General features: G+C 34.5%; 1 protein-coding gene across 3 annotated transcripts in view; it reads right to left on the reverse strand.

Annotated features, from left to right (window-relative positions):
• Positions 1-39: 39 nt before the first annotated feature.
• Cep164 (centrosomal protein 164) overlaps positions 40-17676 on the reverse strand; it is a 31185-nt gene continuing 13548 nt past the window's right edge. For 2 of the 3 annotated variants that reach the window (XM_087344976.1, XM_087344978.1), the window contains exons 10-20: positions 17110-17470; positions 16203-16445; positions 15580-15728; positions 14262-14471; positions 13685-13962; positions 12008-12277; positions 10236-10462; positions 9600-9834; positions 8690-8857; positions 8079-8261; positions 40-7963 (exon numbers count right to left, since the gene is read on the reverse strand). In XM_087344976.1, the coding sequence (XP_087201102.1) occupies positions 7752-7963; positions 8079-8261; positions 8690-8857; positions 9600-9834; positions 10236-10462; positions 12008-12277; positions 13685-13962; positions 14262-14471; positions 15580-15728; positions 16203-16445; positions 17110-17470 (2536 nt within the window). In that variant the 3' untranslated portion in view covers positions 40-7751. The remainder of the gene's footprint in view (positions 7964-8078; positions 8262-8689; positions 8858-9599; positions 9835-10235; positions 10463-12007; positions 12278-13684; positions 13963-14261; positions 14472-15579; positions 15729-16202; positions 16446-17109; positions 17471-17676) is intronic. The other variant, XM_087344977.1, reaches the window with a different exon arrangement.

Here is a 17676-nt window from a genome sequence, read left to right on the forward strand (position 1 = left end):
ACCACTGGGATCATTGAGGTATAATAACAGTATTAAAAATGGTTGTTTACTTAAGATTTTAATGTCAGCATTATAATTCTTAAATTATAATAAGTTAAATAAATGTAAATTACTATATGGACGGTATAACAACAAATACTTTATTGTACCTGGGTGTGTGATAGAATGGATGGCACAATTCTGACAACAGTAAATATGGCAACCAGTTATATATAACATACTACAATAAATATGCACATTTTGTAACTTTAATTAAACTATGTATCTGAAAATATGCTATGAAAGTACCACCTACCCCTTTCTGTACTTATCTACTATAATGTAGTTTACATTTCCTTCAAAATCTTCTTTTCCCTAAAACCTGAATGGTTAGGCCAGTACCCTGTGGCAGTTGCATGTGTAATGAGACTCTTTATGACTGCTATTCAGTTCCAGTATTATAAATTTCACATACAAAGACCACCATTAATATGTTACTTTGTGTAAATACAAATGGCACAAACGTCTACCAGTATAATTGACTCTATATTATCCGCTGTTAGTACACTATAAATAATTTATAAACAGCATCTACCACTATTCCTTTTTATAATATCATTTTAGTTCAACAAACTTCATTTGGCATTGCATAAATAACAATTTTGACTAATGTATGATCTGAAGCTTTCATGGCAACTAAGTAGACAATCACAAATTCTCAAAGTAAATTAACCATAAAACTGGGTATTCTTATGAGAACTGGGAATAAGGGGCAGTATACTATTGCCAGATATGGGCAAATACATCTAGAAAGTTACTTTTCAAATACTTTTTTAAAAACATTTGAGGTTAAAAATGGATAATTCAGAGTTTATTATACCATTATTTCTGCAGCATTCTGACAGAGGGCACAATAAAATCTCCTCTGATGTAGTACTATGTATTAACTTTATGTGAACTGTAAGGAGTTGGCTACACGCATGTCTAATTGTTTGGTATGATATCACAAATTCAGTAATCATGTGACACTGCAATGCATATGCATAATAGGTTATGACAATGCTAGATGATAAACATTTATGGGCATGTTAACTCTTTTCAGTAAAATAGAACTTCAATACAACATTCTGCAATCCCATATTGTACAATATGTTATACCAATACTGTAAATTTTAATTTAAGTAGTCCAGTTAGTCATGTATCTTTACAGATATTCTCTGGATTGCCCAAGAATAATCCCAATGTAAACAAAAAGGACAGGGAAATCACCCTTCTGACCACCACATGATTGGAAGGATACCAATACACATTCACAAAAGTAGTACCATTATTTAATAATCATTTCCCTCTTGTATATTGGCCAGGGTATTATACAGGCCATTGTATTACATCTGCTATTCTTTTTATGAATGCATTAATCCCTCTCATGAATTAATTTTAAGAATCCTGGATACAATACAGGCTACCAGTTGACAATGATGCAATGCAGTGTTTCAGAAATTTACATACACCTTATAAATATTAAGCACATGCAAATTCCTCTCTACCAACAGCATGGTGCAGCCAGAGGTGAATTCTTCACCCTTCTGTTTGTATCACAATATGCCAACTCCCACTTAAAATATCATTCATTTCTCCAAACAATATTTCTTCCAGGACCTATTTTATTTGTTCTAACACCTTCATCTCCATGCAACTCAACTTTCACCAGTAACGGGCAGCTAGTGAAACTATAAAACAGCAACGCATCAGGAAATCGGTGAATGTCCAATGCCTTTAAATCTTTTATGTTAAGCAGTTCTGCACAACGGCTTAATTAAAAACATCATCATATCATACTACAGCAGCTGCACAAATTAGTCACCTTTCTTACTTGCTTTTTCCCTTCATCCTAAATCTTATTTAAATGCCTTAATTTCTAAACATGACACTGTGCTCCATTACATTGTTTCTAGAGGCTATATACAATCAAACCAGCAACTGGCACAGTATACATTGCAGTAGCACATTTCCATACCAAGTCCTTTAAAAGATGACCAGCACTAGAGACTTTAATATGTTTTGCAGGACTGTACAACATAAAAAAAATTTGAAGCCAAAACATTCACACTGTATCAAATTTTGAAGCAGTCAAAAGCACAGCCAGCAACCATACTGTGTTGTTCTTATACAATATTTCCTTAAAATAATACTGACATACAAAAAATCCACTGTTATTTTTAGTGAACTACCGAAGCATTCTGTGTACCATTTGGGAACCACAGAACCAGAGAGATGAAGTGTTTTCATCAGAATATGATTTCATATATTTTACTATTTTCTTCCGTGACATTTTGTAACCATTTTATGACAGTTGATAATATAAAACACTTTATATATACAATATTTAATTAATTTTATAACATATGAACCAAACCATGCTGAGCATAAAATAATATCAATATGTTTACTTCACTGGGAATAATGTAATCTGAAGATTCCTGTCCTCGCTGCAACATGTTTCCTGCCGCAATTTCATATTAATGTCTAGTAACTGCATGAACTGCTTTCTGTAGAGACTAGATAAACCTTGAACCAAATATCTGAAGCTATAAACAACTTACAGTTCCCAGTCACATTTAATACCATCTATCAGCAATAACTGACAGGGAGTGTCTGTAATAAATGGAAAATATTGAGAGTTGAAATCTATGAGTAAGTCCAAATGATGATTTGGGTTTTTGTGTTGTCTAGCATTTTGGCAGTGTACTACGAACATTAAGGAGGAACACAGTGCCTCCATCTTCTGGGATGAAATCCAGCTGCACAGCTAAAATGCTACATGGCACAACAACTCAGATGACTGCCATCTATATTTACATGGCTATAAAAATGTAAAATATTATAAATATATCATCAAAGTTTAAATAAAATTGAATTTCCAGGTGTTGACAAATGCTAACTTAGTTCACTATTCACATCAGCATTTCTCTCATCATGTTTTACTAGACAATTCAAAATTTATGTGTAACAGAACCAGCTGTAAGTTGTCACTTGTTACAGATGACCAGGTGAGTGCATTTGTCAAGCCCTGTAAATATTACAGTTACAGGAAGTAAGAAAATAAGTACATGTATAAAATCATGGAACAGGTAGTTACCATGTTTGTTGTTTTACTTCCACAACTCTATCATTATAATGCATGTACAAATAACAATTATAATAATTTAATTTTCATAGCAAGCAGTTAATAGCTATCACATAACAACAAATTTTGTACAAGTTAAGAACTACTTAAGTTTGAACAATAAAGTATAACATCTCATAGTGCTATACTGTATAATATTATTTCACAATATTCAGTACAGTAAATTATCATGTATTTATTTTATGTATAATAATGAAGAATAAGAATTCACATTATATCATGACTGATAACGATACTCTGAACAGGAACGTATACTTAGTTTCTGTGAAAACATTCATGCTTGCCCTGTATTTTTACATTTCTTGTACTACTGTGCATATCTGTAGTGTAAGAGGAAGGCATATACCAAAACCAAGTTACCTACATGTTACTGGATGAAATATTTGATTCTACTGTCTTTAATCCAAGTAACACTTCCAACATCATAGGTCAGTAAGTCTTAGTAATTATATACAGTGCAGTATTTCATGAATCATAGTTTTTCTGTATGGCTTATGAAGATGATGTATATGAGCAAATAACTTGATGACCAATTTTAAGATGGTTTGTAGTTTATTTAGAGGTAGTGTATCACCTACAAAAGATATTCGGCAAACAGTGATAAGCAGGGGAATATAAAGTACAGTTAACTGGAATGGATGAGTTTGAATTTATAACCCTTTATACACTTTTTCATGTCCACAAATCAAAACATGGGATTGTCCACTGCTTTTTATCCTGTGTGGTAAATATGAAAACTGAATCTACTGACAGTCACTTTGCCTTGAAAACTGAAATTACCCTTTCTTTTAAATGTTTAAATCCAAGCAGTAACTATATGTACCATTCTCTTTAACAATCAGTAATACTGCATTTTGTTTTTATGGAGTTTGTAAGATTCTCAGTGTAAACAGTGATTATTTCCTTAAATAGCTTTAACCAGTTGATCTTTGTAATGGAGATTTTTGTCCTTTTTTCTTTGAGGTACAGACCAAAATCTTAAATATTACATGAGCTTTGGCTTTGAAGGGTTAACCACTGACAAACTAGCCAATAACACAGTCATCATCACCCAAAAATGGAATTACAAATATCTGCAAGATTTCTTTGGCATTGCCATAAATACATTGAGATTTAACTGTATCTATGACCAGCAATCCATGACAATTTCTCCACACCAACATAACAGGAATTGGACAGGAGTGACAGCATTAGTGTCTGCCACAAGCTCCATATAGTTGAACTATGGCCTGCACAGAATTGAGCCTGAAGATATTTCAGTTCACAACCTACGTTACAGTGATTCAAACATATTTGTAGCTAGTGCAATAAATAGGCAGGTTACTCAGGAATAGCACCATCCTGCATCAAAGAAACTTGCCACTGTCATGCATTTTATCTTCAGACAGTGGTTGACATATTCTTTTATGGGGTTTCTCAGTTCCAAAAAAATTTGACAATAAAATCTCACAACTAATTATACTTATCTTTCCGTTCTATAAAAGGGGCAATAGATATTTAATTTGAATTTCAGCACTTTTTATTATTATATTGCTATGTCATTAGACATTTCGATGTTTGTCTTCTAGGTTGTAACACAATATGGACTTACATGCAGATACCAGTGTTTCAGAATAACCTTAGATTAACTCAACTTATGTGCTTTTTGACTCTGACATTTACAATGAAATTTTAATGTGCATATATCTTAAATTTTTAATAATTTAATTTCAAAATATAGCACTTAAAGAATTAAAATGAATATATTTTAGAACTATAAAAACATATTTTTAAAACTTACAAAAGTTTAGCTTTTATTTACATGAACAGGGGATTTAATACCCTGGACTACATGGTTGGAGGACAAACTATTAACCCAAGGTTTAAGAGTTTAATGGTATGCTACTGACACACACCACCAGCTGGACTAAGTATATGCCATAATGCATTGAATGAAGTATTACGCATGTCACCATTCTTGAAAAGTTTCAGTAATCTCCTTATAACTAAACATTTTCAACCCAATGTGAGGCCTTGCTTTTGAAATCTGGATAACTTACTTGTAAGCATATAGGTTATCCTACACTGTAATCAGGATTATATTGATTTTCTAAATCTAAATTGTATTTCCATGTTGGAAATCTTTACCTTCACAGACATTTCAGTTTCCTCACAAAGACAGGGAAAGTGCATTTACTTTCATGCCAATACTTCAATACAATGGACTAGTGCTTCACTTCTAGAAAGAAAAGCACTAGGTCTCATATATGACACAAGGTAGAAGCGATTGTTTAAGAATTTTGATAAAAATTAACCTTTGAACTTTCCAACAGGCTCACTGGGTCTGTAAGACTGAGACAAAACAAAATGTTTTTACTTAGTCACCTCCTTCCCTGTATTACTCCAGCATGCTTAGATCCAGCTAGTAGTTAGCATCAGTTGAAACTCTCAGAATATTACACATGGTTATAAAATGTTTCCACCTTTGGGTTTGTTGGACCTGCTATACCCAATTATATCACTAGGCATAATGTTCTCACTTGGGATATAATCACAAAGGCCAGTGTTTTGTCATTTAAACACATCAGATATTTTATAATACATAGGTCAAGTGTTATATATTAACTTGTTACATTACTTAAATTATAATAATAAAAAATATAAATTATCAACTATTTAAAATAATTTTGTTTCTATTTCTAGATATACTTCAACTAGACAACAATAAAGTAACGAAAGGCTCTTTAATTAATGTGATCATATTAGCCTTAATAAAAATAATGCAGCAGGAAAATTAAAATGTTACAATTAAAATAATTATAGCCTTCATATATTCCAATGTAAAACAAATTTTAAGACATTTATTTCACGGTAACCACAACTAACACTGGGCAAAGGTATGACAGTCCAACTAACTTGTTAGGTTTCTTTGCCCTAAACCCTATGGTAATTCACACAATAATTATTCTTTCTACAGTCATGACACTTGGTACAACACCATCACAGACAGCATTATTTGAGAACGGTGTAAGCAAGTTTCAAAAACCTTACCATAAGAATCATACCACAAAATAAGCTGCTGTTTACACACTTAAATTGGAAATGTTTGTTTAAACACAAACAAAACTATAACATTTATGTCATCAGCACACAAACTTGACAATGTTCCTGAATTTTGGCTTCCAGTTTCTATGAGCTTGTCAGTTTTAACTTAATCCTTTTCCCATTATGCTAAAGAACTAATAAAATTAGATCCCATGATGAAAATTATTAGGCCTCAGGATAGGGTATCCACCCCTGTCCATACTCTTCAAAAAGGCACATATAGGAAGGAATAAAGTCTTAAAGCACAAGAAAAGTCAAATTTTCTTCTGAACATAAACCTTACAACAAGAATTTTAACAGAATTCAGAAATGGATTATTAATTTGGATATGTAAGACATGGGTATAGAACTGAAATTACGCAGTTACAGTGGAGAATCGTGTATGTGCCTAACAATTTTCAATATGTGTAAACTTTATAAAGCTTTCAAAAATATAATCCAAACTAAAATTATTAAATCATGATTTTCCATAACATTTGTCATATTACCATCATTAACCCCATCTTCAAAAATATTCAACATGAAGAGAGTAATTCACTGAAATCTTCTTCAACAATAGTTGCACTTATTGTGACTGAATGAAACTCCCAGAAGCTTGCAGTCCTGATGCTGGAAATATAAGGGACTTCTAAAACATCTGAATTCTAATTAACAATATCATGGCTTATAGCACAAGAATGTCGTTGTTGTGAAAGATCTCAATGTTAATAAGGTCACTGTGGGAATTCAAAATTTTTCTGATATCCTACATCAAACAAAATTTAATTGGAAGGAATAGTACTTGCCAGATAAAATTACTTCAGTCAACACTATACAGTCTGAGCTACTGAAAAAGTGTCATTAAATAAACTATAAATAAATAATTAAAATGACTTCAGAGACTGGATCTGAAACACAGGCCACAAATTTGTCATTCTTGGTTTAACTGAATAGTTAAAAACTTAAAATAACAGCCAGTTTGGTTAAAAAAACAATTTAGTAAATTAACACAAATGCCCTATACTGTTAAACTGCATGTTTCCTTGCTTACACACCTTTTAAATGCACAGTATATACAGATGTTATATAAAACATCACAGATCATTTACGAGTTACTATGGCATTTTTACTGCTCTTCTCGTTGCATACAGCAGATATTAACCTCAAAAGATGATTACTGTTCTGCTTTATGAAGGAAATCCAAGAACTAGGTCAAATAATTCAACTAGATGGCTGGTTGGAAAAAGAGGATTCTATAAAATAATGCCAACATGAATTTGTTATGTTGAGACATACTGATAATCTTCTTATTTGCATATTATAAATGACACATAAAAATTATTGTTAACAATATATTAATAAATGTAATATAAATATTTTTACATAATAAATATAGAAACATATAAGAACAAAATCATCTGACACCATTTTTGAAACCTTGCCAAAACCAATCTCATTAACAAATATGTGAAGGAATGTACTTCTCATACATCTGACTTACTCCATGACAGCATTTTGATACCTACAATGTAGCCTGCCCTGGAGAAATGATGTCTGCCGAGTCAATCCTTGCTTGTCGCAACCAGTCACGTAGACTTCGAGTGCGTTCTACAAGGGATGAGTCAGTAACAGCTGTACCACCTCCCTGCCCAAGTACAACTGTTCTGAATGGTGTTCCATTTTGATGAGCCAGTGCTGTACCAAGCTGTGTAAGTTGACGCGATCCATTCTGACCTACAGACAACCACTTGTTACAGTGACAGTACTATAATTTTAATATTATAATTAATCCAGAACCAAGAATTTTCCCATTTGGGACAAATGTCTAACACTTTCATCACCTACTAACCTGGAGCAACTGTGAACTGGGCAGTAGCATTTTGTGGGCCTGGGAGAGTAGGAGGAGTTAACTGGCCTATGGTAGACATGTTCTGCTGAGCCTGCTGCAACGCCTGCATAGTGGCTGTGCCTCGGGAGCCCACCAGCATGGGCCAACCCATGTCAGGGTACACCAATGGGGGAGGGGGTACAACTGTGGCACACACACATCCACACTTGCTGTACTGGTTTAAATGTTTAGTAAAACCTCACTTAATCCAGTAACTCTAGAAATGTTTCATCTCCGCAAAATTAAATTTGTATGCCATTGCTTAGAATTTAAATAAATTTAATTAAAAAATCTGCACATATATTTATGACCTACAACCACATTAAACACTAAACATATTATTATATCAAGACCCCATGAATAGTGATGCCAGCAGCAAAGCACTGTGCTTGCAACCTATTTTATGAAACACTGCTCTAAAAATATAAAACAAGTAACATATTTCCTACTATATAACTAGAACATATAAGGAAATCTGAACACTGACATTTATGAGCTATAGACTAAACATCAGTAAATGCAAACAAAGCTAAATTATCATGCCATTGTCCCTGAAGCTACATGATACTCACCTTGCCTGTTTGTGCTGCTTTTCTGCTGCTTATTCAGCACTTCCCATATCCCACGTATCTCTGTATTAAGGTTCTCAAGGCTTTGGATAATCTCAGTCGACTCTTGGTAATGACCATTACCACATGTTCCACCCCCCCTAGTGTGTTGATGTGCATTACTAGTCTTTCCTAAAACAATGATATATTTTTAACAATTATCACTATCTCTGTACCAGCAGTAAAAGCACTTGCTGCTGGTATCATGTACTTTATTGTTCCATGTCACTTTAATTCTATTAGTGCTAACAGTACTTTATAACATTTTACAGAGTTAAGTTCAACATGTTATGTTACAATGATAAATCAAAATATATTGTCTCAAAATATATGTGTGAATTTTCATGTTGTAATTACCCACATTCCTAAAAAGTTATCATAGTGAAAGTTACCTGTTCTCCAAATACCCATATTCCATGACCTACCTTTGTATGAAACTACTGTTCTCCAACCAAACATGTTTTCATGACCATCATAATGAAATACATAACAGGGAGTTAAAAACTATGAAGTAAAGATATTTTTACTGGCTTCAAGTTCATAGCAAGTTTCACGAAAATCACACAGTTAATGTCTAATAGTTTATGTCCATAATAGAATGAAAGAAGACAGATGGATAGACTGACATAGATAGCCTGTTCCTTCTGAATCTTCAGAAGCAGTACAACTGTTTAATATTCACCATAATATCTACATCTATATGCAGAACCACTGTGCCTGCTGTAACAACAAAACAAACTGAATCCCAATGTCTATTTGACATAAATACTGAATTGTGTGGTCAGAAGAACTCACTAGTGTTGCTAGTTGCTGCACAATAACATTGGTCTGATTATGTCAGACATCCTACGTAATAAAGCATATTTCAACTAACCTAACTGAGAATCAGTACCCAACTCGGTACTGCTGAACCCAGAAGATCCACTGTGTGAGCTGAGATCACTCAATGTAGCATCTTCTCTGGGTTCAGGTTTTTCATGACCTTTCAACCGTGGGCTAGAGGCTCGATGCAGTGACTGTTCCAAGTGTCGCAAGCGAATTATTTTCTCTCCTAGGAGTCCCCGAGTCCTGTGTAAACTCACTTCCATATCAGTCAATTCACGTTCTTCCTAAAATGCATCACATTAGAAATGTACAATTTATCTTCATAATACACATCTCTGTGATATTAGAAACTATCATGCAAAAATAAGAAACCATAAACAAATCTTAGCACATTAGTATCAATATGTACATGTGTTGGCACAGACATCACTTAAGAGATCTTCACTAATTTACTCATTACAGCAGCATACCACTAAACCATAAACCATGGAGTTAATGTCCAAGTGACACACCCCTATTATATGGATGTTAAAATCTCCTAAATCCTCTGTTACTACAATATAAATATTATGGAATTAGTGCTTCTGCTTGCTGGACAGATGCCAGTTAGGGCTAAAGCTGTATGCCACACTGATGTATTCAGTGACTATTCACGTGATAATAACAAAACAGATTTTTCTTCTACCTGATAAAGCTGATCTAGCATGTTGCGTGCTGTTGTGCTGCCATCTAGTTGCCGCTGTTTAAGTTCCCTCTGCCTGGACTGGAAACTAGTGCGTTGCGCTCTCAGGAAGTCCTTAGCTCTCCGTACTGAGTCACGTTCTAGGTGAATCCGATGACGGAAGAATTCTAGTTCTGAGCTTCCCAACTGGCCTGCATATGACAACATCATTATTGAACTGGGTTCAGCACCTATAACAGATATGTTCTACAGTAAGCCATATTCACAACAAAGACCTCTCCCTTATATGCCCAAATATATAATATCCAATAGCAATAAATCCAGCATAAGCTATGATAAAAATAATTAGTAACTGTGTCTGTACTACTTAATATACTTTAAAATGGAAATCATAATGCTCAAAACATGTAAATAATTAACCCACAATCTAAGATTATTTTTATTATAATTTGCACTGCAGAGAATTTTCCTGAATTTCTCAGTTCTGAAAATTTTCAACGGGAGGCCAGCCAATGCTATTGCATTTCCTCACACTTCTTAGTTTGTAGGAAGGATAATTCAGATGCCTTCGTGCATTCACTGAACTAATCCACTCCATGTAAAACTGGTAAATTTCCACAATCATATACACAATAAAAATCTGTAGACCTTCACCTCAAACAGCACTCAAGTAGAATCCATGTAATTTATATCTTAATTGCGTCATGTTTGTGTTTATTAATACAATAATTTATTTACCGTCTTTACACAAACTTAAAAATGTTGTTAAAATTACTTAAAATTATAACATTTTTTCATTAGATACAGATGTTGTTACATTTTACATTGACGACATGTTTCGATGTTATCTCATCATCATCAGGTCTATCAATTAAAATCTGTTGCACTTCTTGCTCTGCGTATATTGATTTGTTTTATTTGTTTGATTTTTTAAGTTCCTTCCATTAAATTTGAAGGCTGTGCCCGAATGCTTTAAATCGGGTTGTATGTGATGTGTTGTGTCCGATATTACGGGCCAGTAGATTGCAACTGAGCTGTGTGTACACGATACACACAGCTCAGTTGCAATCTACTGGCCCATAATATCGGACACAACACATCACATACAACCCGATTTAAAGCATTCGGGCACAGCCTTCAAATTTAATGGAAGGAACTTAAAAAATCAAACAAATAAAACAAATCAATATACGCAGAGCAAGAAGTGCAACAGATTTTAATTGATAGACCTGATGATGATGAGATAACATCGAAACATGTCGTCAATGTAAAATGTAACAACATCTGTATCTAACGAAAAAATGTTATAATTTTAAGTAATTTTAACAACATTTTTAAGTTTGTGTAAAGACGGTAAATAAATTATTGTAAGAATCCATGTAGTTCAAATGAGCAAGACAAGCACAAAGTATGAGTTGGTTGTATGAAATGCATATTATGCCACTGCACCAGAAGGTGATGGCATAATACGCATTGCACCTCATACTGAAAAGTTCAAGAAACAGGGTGTGATGGTCCAGACTGGATTCATCTTGCTCAGTACAAGTTCAGTGGCAGAGTACTGTGAACAAGTTAATGAACCTTTGGGTTTAATTAAGGGAAAGGAGTTTCTTGATCAGCTGTATAACTATCAGTTTGTCAAAACTATTCTGCTCAGTGGAATAAATAATTTAGTTAGTTACATTATTCTGAATTATCCATACAAAGCATACAATGCCTTACATGTTTGGTATACTTAGATAAAGACAGATTCATCTTGTAAATACTTTACTGACCAGAGTCTGTTCTGAACGGATATCGCAGATATGTGTCAGTGTGTGTTGATGCAGGGAATTGATCTTCTAGGTCCTCTAGCTTTTGAAGTTGCCTTCGCAGATTCTCAACAGGTGAGCATGAAGAGTCATCTTGATTACTACAAGTTTCTGCCCGTCCACTATTGTTATTTTTATTGTTTTGGAGAAGACGTGAAGTGGATGCTGATTTCAGACGTCCGAACAGTTGACGACGTCTGCGATTATTATTTGTGTTGTGTGAGTCTGTAGGATCTGGAAAGTTTTTTAAGAATTTTGGTCCAGTTGTAACAATTAGCAGTTCTGCATGTCAGTCCTTTTTTAACAATTTCAATTTGAGACACAAGATAGTAATGCAACACTTACACTGCCTTATAGAGGTACATCACAATCAAGAAAAAGAATTAGTTTTAATATTTTTCTCTACAGTTGCAAAACAAGTTCTACATGTGCACTCTTCTGGCATGCAAAATGCACCAGTATCACAAAGGATTATTCAATTCCATCAAAAACAATTATATAAACTGCTGTTCTATAAGTTTAAACTTCATACTGTTTTAGCACCCACAATTTTCAAACTGAGGTAGTGGGACAGCTAATGGATGTTTTTATTAAGGTCTAAAATTAAAAATTCATCTAATTTCCTAACTTCTTCCTCTTGACAATCAGCCAGAACAGAACAGTACTCCTGAACATTAATTAATTTGAAACCTTATTGCTCTACTGCTGACATTCACCACTACACAGATTTAATTTATAGTGACCACACTTTATAAGAAACATTTTTTCTACACTGTAGACAAAACTTACCAGTATATTTGCTTGTATTTACTGCATTCTGACAGTGAAATATGGTTTCTGGCATTATTTACCCATCAATAATATCTCAAACATCATAAGGGTGTATTTACTAATCTAGGAAAATAATTTAATTATATCATTATGGATCTTCACTAAACATGTAAAAATTGTTAATGATATTAAAATAAGCTAAAATTACTCTAAAATTGCCAAACAAATTGAAATAAACACTGACTTAATATTTAAGAGATTTGAGGTTATCACAGTGGTAAGTATAAAAATGTCTTTTGAGTTGTTGTGCCTTGTAGTCTGGCAGAAGTTTACTGATATTTCAGAGGTGCTTGCTGTCTCCATCATCACGGCAATGATTAGGCAGCAAGCACCTCTGAAATGTTAGTAAACTTCCACACTACACAGTGCAACAATCCAGAAGACAGTCATTGTAATTTAACATTTTCTTCTAGAACCCATATGCTACTGCACTCACAAGCAGCCCTGCATAAGTTACAAGAAGGAACAATCGCCTCAGTAAAAAAGGGCTGCTTGTGAACAGAGACATTTATAATTAAGAACTGGAGAATGTAACTGAATCAAGGTAATTTATTGCAACTTTTGACTTCATTTTATTGTTACTAATGATTTTTATATCTCTGATGAAGTTCAAAAATGTTTTTAATCATGGCTCTATGTTAGTTAACATGGAGGTAAATAATCCATGATGATGTCTCACATATCGTAGATGAAACATGTCAGCTGAATAAAGTAAATAAAGTTTTATTTCACAGTCAGAATACAGTAAATACAAATATTTTGATTCTTATAACACATAAGCAAGCAACACATGACCCTCAGCATAAATACCTGAATGTTTCCCATCTTTCTGTGGATGTAAAGAGACAGATGATGATATGTTATCACTGTCCACACTGGCCTCCTCTTGCCTCCCACTCAGCGGCTTGGGGGGTAGCTGCCAGTTTTTTGGATTAGTAGCAGTTATAGTTTCATTGTTGCCTCCCACTGGTTGCACAGTGACTGTCTTGAACTCTGATGGCACTCCTTCTGCTGTACCAGTTCGTTTCTTGCTAGAGCACTGCTTTTCTGTAGAAGACCCATTGCCACCGCTAGCCTGCTGGCGGCCCCTGTTAGCACCAGCATCAGTTGAAATACAACATGGATTTACAAAGTAAGTCTCTGGTATTAAATGCTTGGGCACAAAAAAAGCAAGCTCTAAATCAACGATGCAGTAAGGTGATATCTACATTCATTAATGATGCTGATCAATTTCCCTGAAATAACTTGATAACTTTTACATAGCCTATAGCAGTAGTTCAGGGACTAATAAAGTTCACAGAAATACATAAGCATCAAAAGCTAAGTACAAATTTTGTATGACTGTTTCGCGGTCTTAAAATAAAAGCCCTGTTCATTTCAGCCCCACCTGGGTTCAGCAGACACACAACCGGCAGCCCCTGCCTTGTGTGATGTAGAACGTTCAGTCTCTGATCCTGTTGTGGTCCCGCCCGCATCACGTCGTTTCCGCCTCTCCATTGATATCTTTACATCTGTTTTCAGTCTGATGTACTTCTCTTTGAGTGAGCGATATTTATCTTCTAAGAGGCGCTTCTCACAGCGAAGCTTTTCATACTCTCTGCAGCACAGATACAATGTACTAAGCAGATGAAACAAGGTTTAAAAATTCACTGTCTGTCTGCATTTTTAAAAAATCAGCAAACAAAAAACAAATGTTATTATATTCTCATGCAATAACTACAGTGAAATCACCATTAAAGGTTTCTCTTGGGGCAATGGATTTGGACACTAAATTAACAGAAACCTCATATGGAGAGAACTTAATACAAAAATAATGGGGTTGGAACTATAGAAACTTAACAGTTTGCAGACAGTTAACCAGCTGATTAAAAAATTCTCCATCCTCTATGAAACTAAACAGTTCATTATGGTGCTCACAGGAGTCCGCTACTGGATCCTACATTAAGACATTTTAATCCTAGAAGATAACTGTCTTCTGGAATGTTGTGTTGTGTAGTATGGTAGAAGTTTAGACATTTCAGACATAGGAAGCTCCTCTGAAACATCAGTAAACGTTTACCAAATTATACTATAAAACATCCCAGAAGATTGCCAACTTCATAGTCTCTATCATGAGAACTGAAATCTCACCAGTTTAATCCATCCACAACCTCTCATCCTGTATCTTCCAGATACATTTAAATTGTATCCAGCCATCTATTCTATCATAACAAACAAACAAAATACTGTATGCATGTTTCAACTATACAATGCATATTATATGTACAGTCTATCCCAACCTCCTTTAGTTAATCACCGTGGCAATATCTAACAAAGAGTAAAAATTCTGAAGCTGCTCATTACGTACTTTTCTCTATCTCCTCAGAACCTCATTCTCTAAGACTCTATGATCTTCCCTCAGTGTGAGACACAAAGTTTCATAAGCATACAAAACAGAGAGTAAAATAGTTTTGTATATTTTATACTGTAAGTCATTAGATAGGAAATAGGAAGACAGTTTCTGGATTTAATGGTAGCAAGTATTCCCTGAATTTAATCTGCTCCTAATTTCCTCATTAATACAGTTATGATTTTGTAAGATTCAACAGATACTTTTATACTATGGGTTTATCCTGCATACTGGTGATGAGACTTTAGAATATCCAGAATATTTCAGTGCTTATATTGACTAGAAGTATAGAGTATCCTTACAGCTCTGAATTTACCTAGAACTTTCTACTAATTCCTGGCGGGCTGAATCATTTTGCTGTTCATTGCCCTTAACTATCCTCTGCCGTTCTAGCTCCAACTCACGACTCAGACGCGACCGGAGTTCATCTAATCGTTCACTGTGTTCCTTACGAACCCGTTCCTCCTGAAATAGGCAGCTAAATTAGTAAAGAAATAACTGTTACTTAAAATTAAGAAAGACGAAGTTAATTGTAAGGAAGAAGAAATGAAAACTAAAAAAAGCCATTGCTTAATTCCACTACCACAGCCCTACCATTCCACTGATTAATTATTGCAAACAGTATGGAGTATGACTCAAATATTATTTACTGCAACAACATGGATTTTTCAACCAACGAGGTTGACACAGCAATCATGCGGATAAAGATGATGTATAAAGACAGCCTTCACAAGGAATCTCAGACGCATTTGATAAACTCTGTAGGTACCAGATGAAACTTTATGTATTTCTAATCTCTCCCATTCATACTATATGACCCATGCATCTAGACCATATTGCTAATAAAAAAAATGCAAGTTAAGATATGTTGAATACATACACTTCAAAAACTTGTATAATAACAATGATAAAAATTCTGATAAAAAGCTTATAGCTCACCTCCATTCTGAAATCCAGTTTCAACTTCTCAATTCTAGCAGAATTTTCTGCTTTTAGCTCTTTAATAATGGTATCATGATCTGCTGTGAGCTCAAGCCTCTTCCTTTCTAGTTCCTGGTCCATTTCTCTCTTCAACTTTTCAAGTGACTCGGTCCTTCTCTTTGCTTCATCCAGCTCTGACAGTTTTGCTGTTCGTGCACAGTCAATGGTTTCACGTAACTGTACATCTATTGCATCCATCTCCTAGAGTGTACAATAAAAATGCGGTCTCTTGTTCATACATTTGAAGCACTCTTACTAAAATTTGAAATCAGTGTTCAGTCATTTCACATTATTAATCAATCAATTAACACAATAGACCCAAACCTGAGCCATTTCACACCCTGGCAACATATTTATTTATTTATTTACGGTTTACTTAACAATGCTAACACTAGCTTAGTCTACACAGTGTTGAATGATAGGATACTTAATGTGTAATGAATCAGAAAGGATACAGAAGGAAGCAGTTGTGGACCAATCTAAGGTACAATCCTGGCACTTGTCTGAAGGAAGGAAAATCACAAAAAACTGTCACAATAGGTAAATACCAGTGCTTTGGAAGAACATAGTGCCACCATCTTCATCCATAAGAACCATGTACTCAACCCAGAAGACCACCACAGACATCTTCACTGATGTGAAAACCCGAGATCTCAATAACATACATTATTTTAAACAGATATATTCAAAAGTGGCCCCTGAATTTAAATCCTAGATACAATACTGCCAACAGATCAAATACTTTCAGTCTCTTATCTGAATTCCTGCATTAACTGAATTGCCTTCATTACTTTTGTGAATTTTCCAAGACAATGGTAAATCTAAATCACTTGACCCAGGACATCGAGTAGTGACCTGTACTCACTTTTAAATGAGCTTGTTGAAGCACATCCTTGTGAGCTGCCAGTTTTTCTTGCAACTGAATTCTTGTAGCTTCAATTTCCAGTTCATTCTTCTTAGCAAGCTCTTGCACATGCTCAGTGTGAGCTTTCTCCAACTGAGCAAACTTCTCCTCCATCTTATGTGCCAATTCCTGCTCAAACTTGGCTTCCTGTTCTGAAGTCTGCTGCTCAAGGAGTATCCTATCATCCTCTAGTCTCTTCTTGAATTCTTGTACTTGCCGTGACTGCATCTGTTCCTGCTCTTGCTGCAAGGCTGTAATCTGTCTTTCATGTTCTGCTGCCAATGCATAATTTAGTTCTTGAAGCGATGCCTCCATGTTCTCCCTATAACATGGATTTACAACTATTCACAGGACCTATAAATTTGTCACAGTTTACCAGCACAAAATGTTTTCCATTATAATTAACTAATTAGCTCCACTAAAATCTCAATTCTTTGTAATCAAAGTCTGGTGAGTGGTTCTGGAGATTAAATATGAAAAGACAGAAATGACTTCCATATTACATTTTCATTTTATTTGTTATAACCA

The sequence above is a fragment of the Zootermopsis nevadensis genome, unplaced genomic scaffold (genome assembly GCF_977971745.1).
Source record: "Zootermopsis nevadensis isolate Lab colony 2312 unplaced genomic scaffold, Znev_1.0 Znev_ptg000008l, whole genome shotgun sequence".
NCBI lineage: Eukaryota > Metazoa > Arthropoda > Insecta > Blattodea > Termopsidae > Zootermopsis > Zootermopsis nevadensis.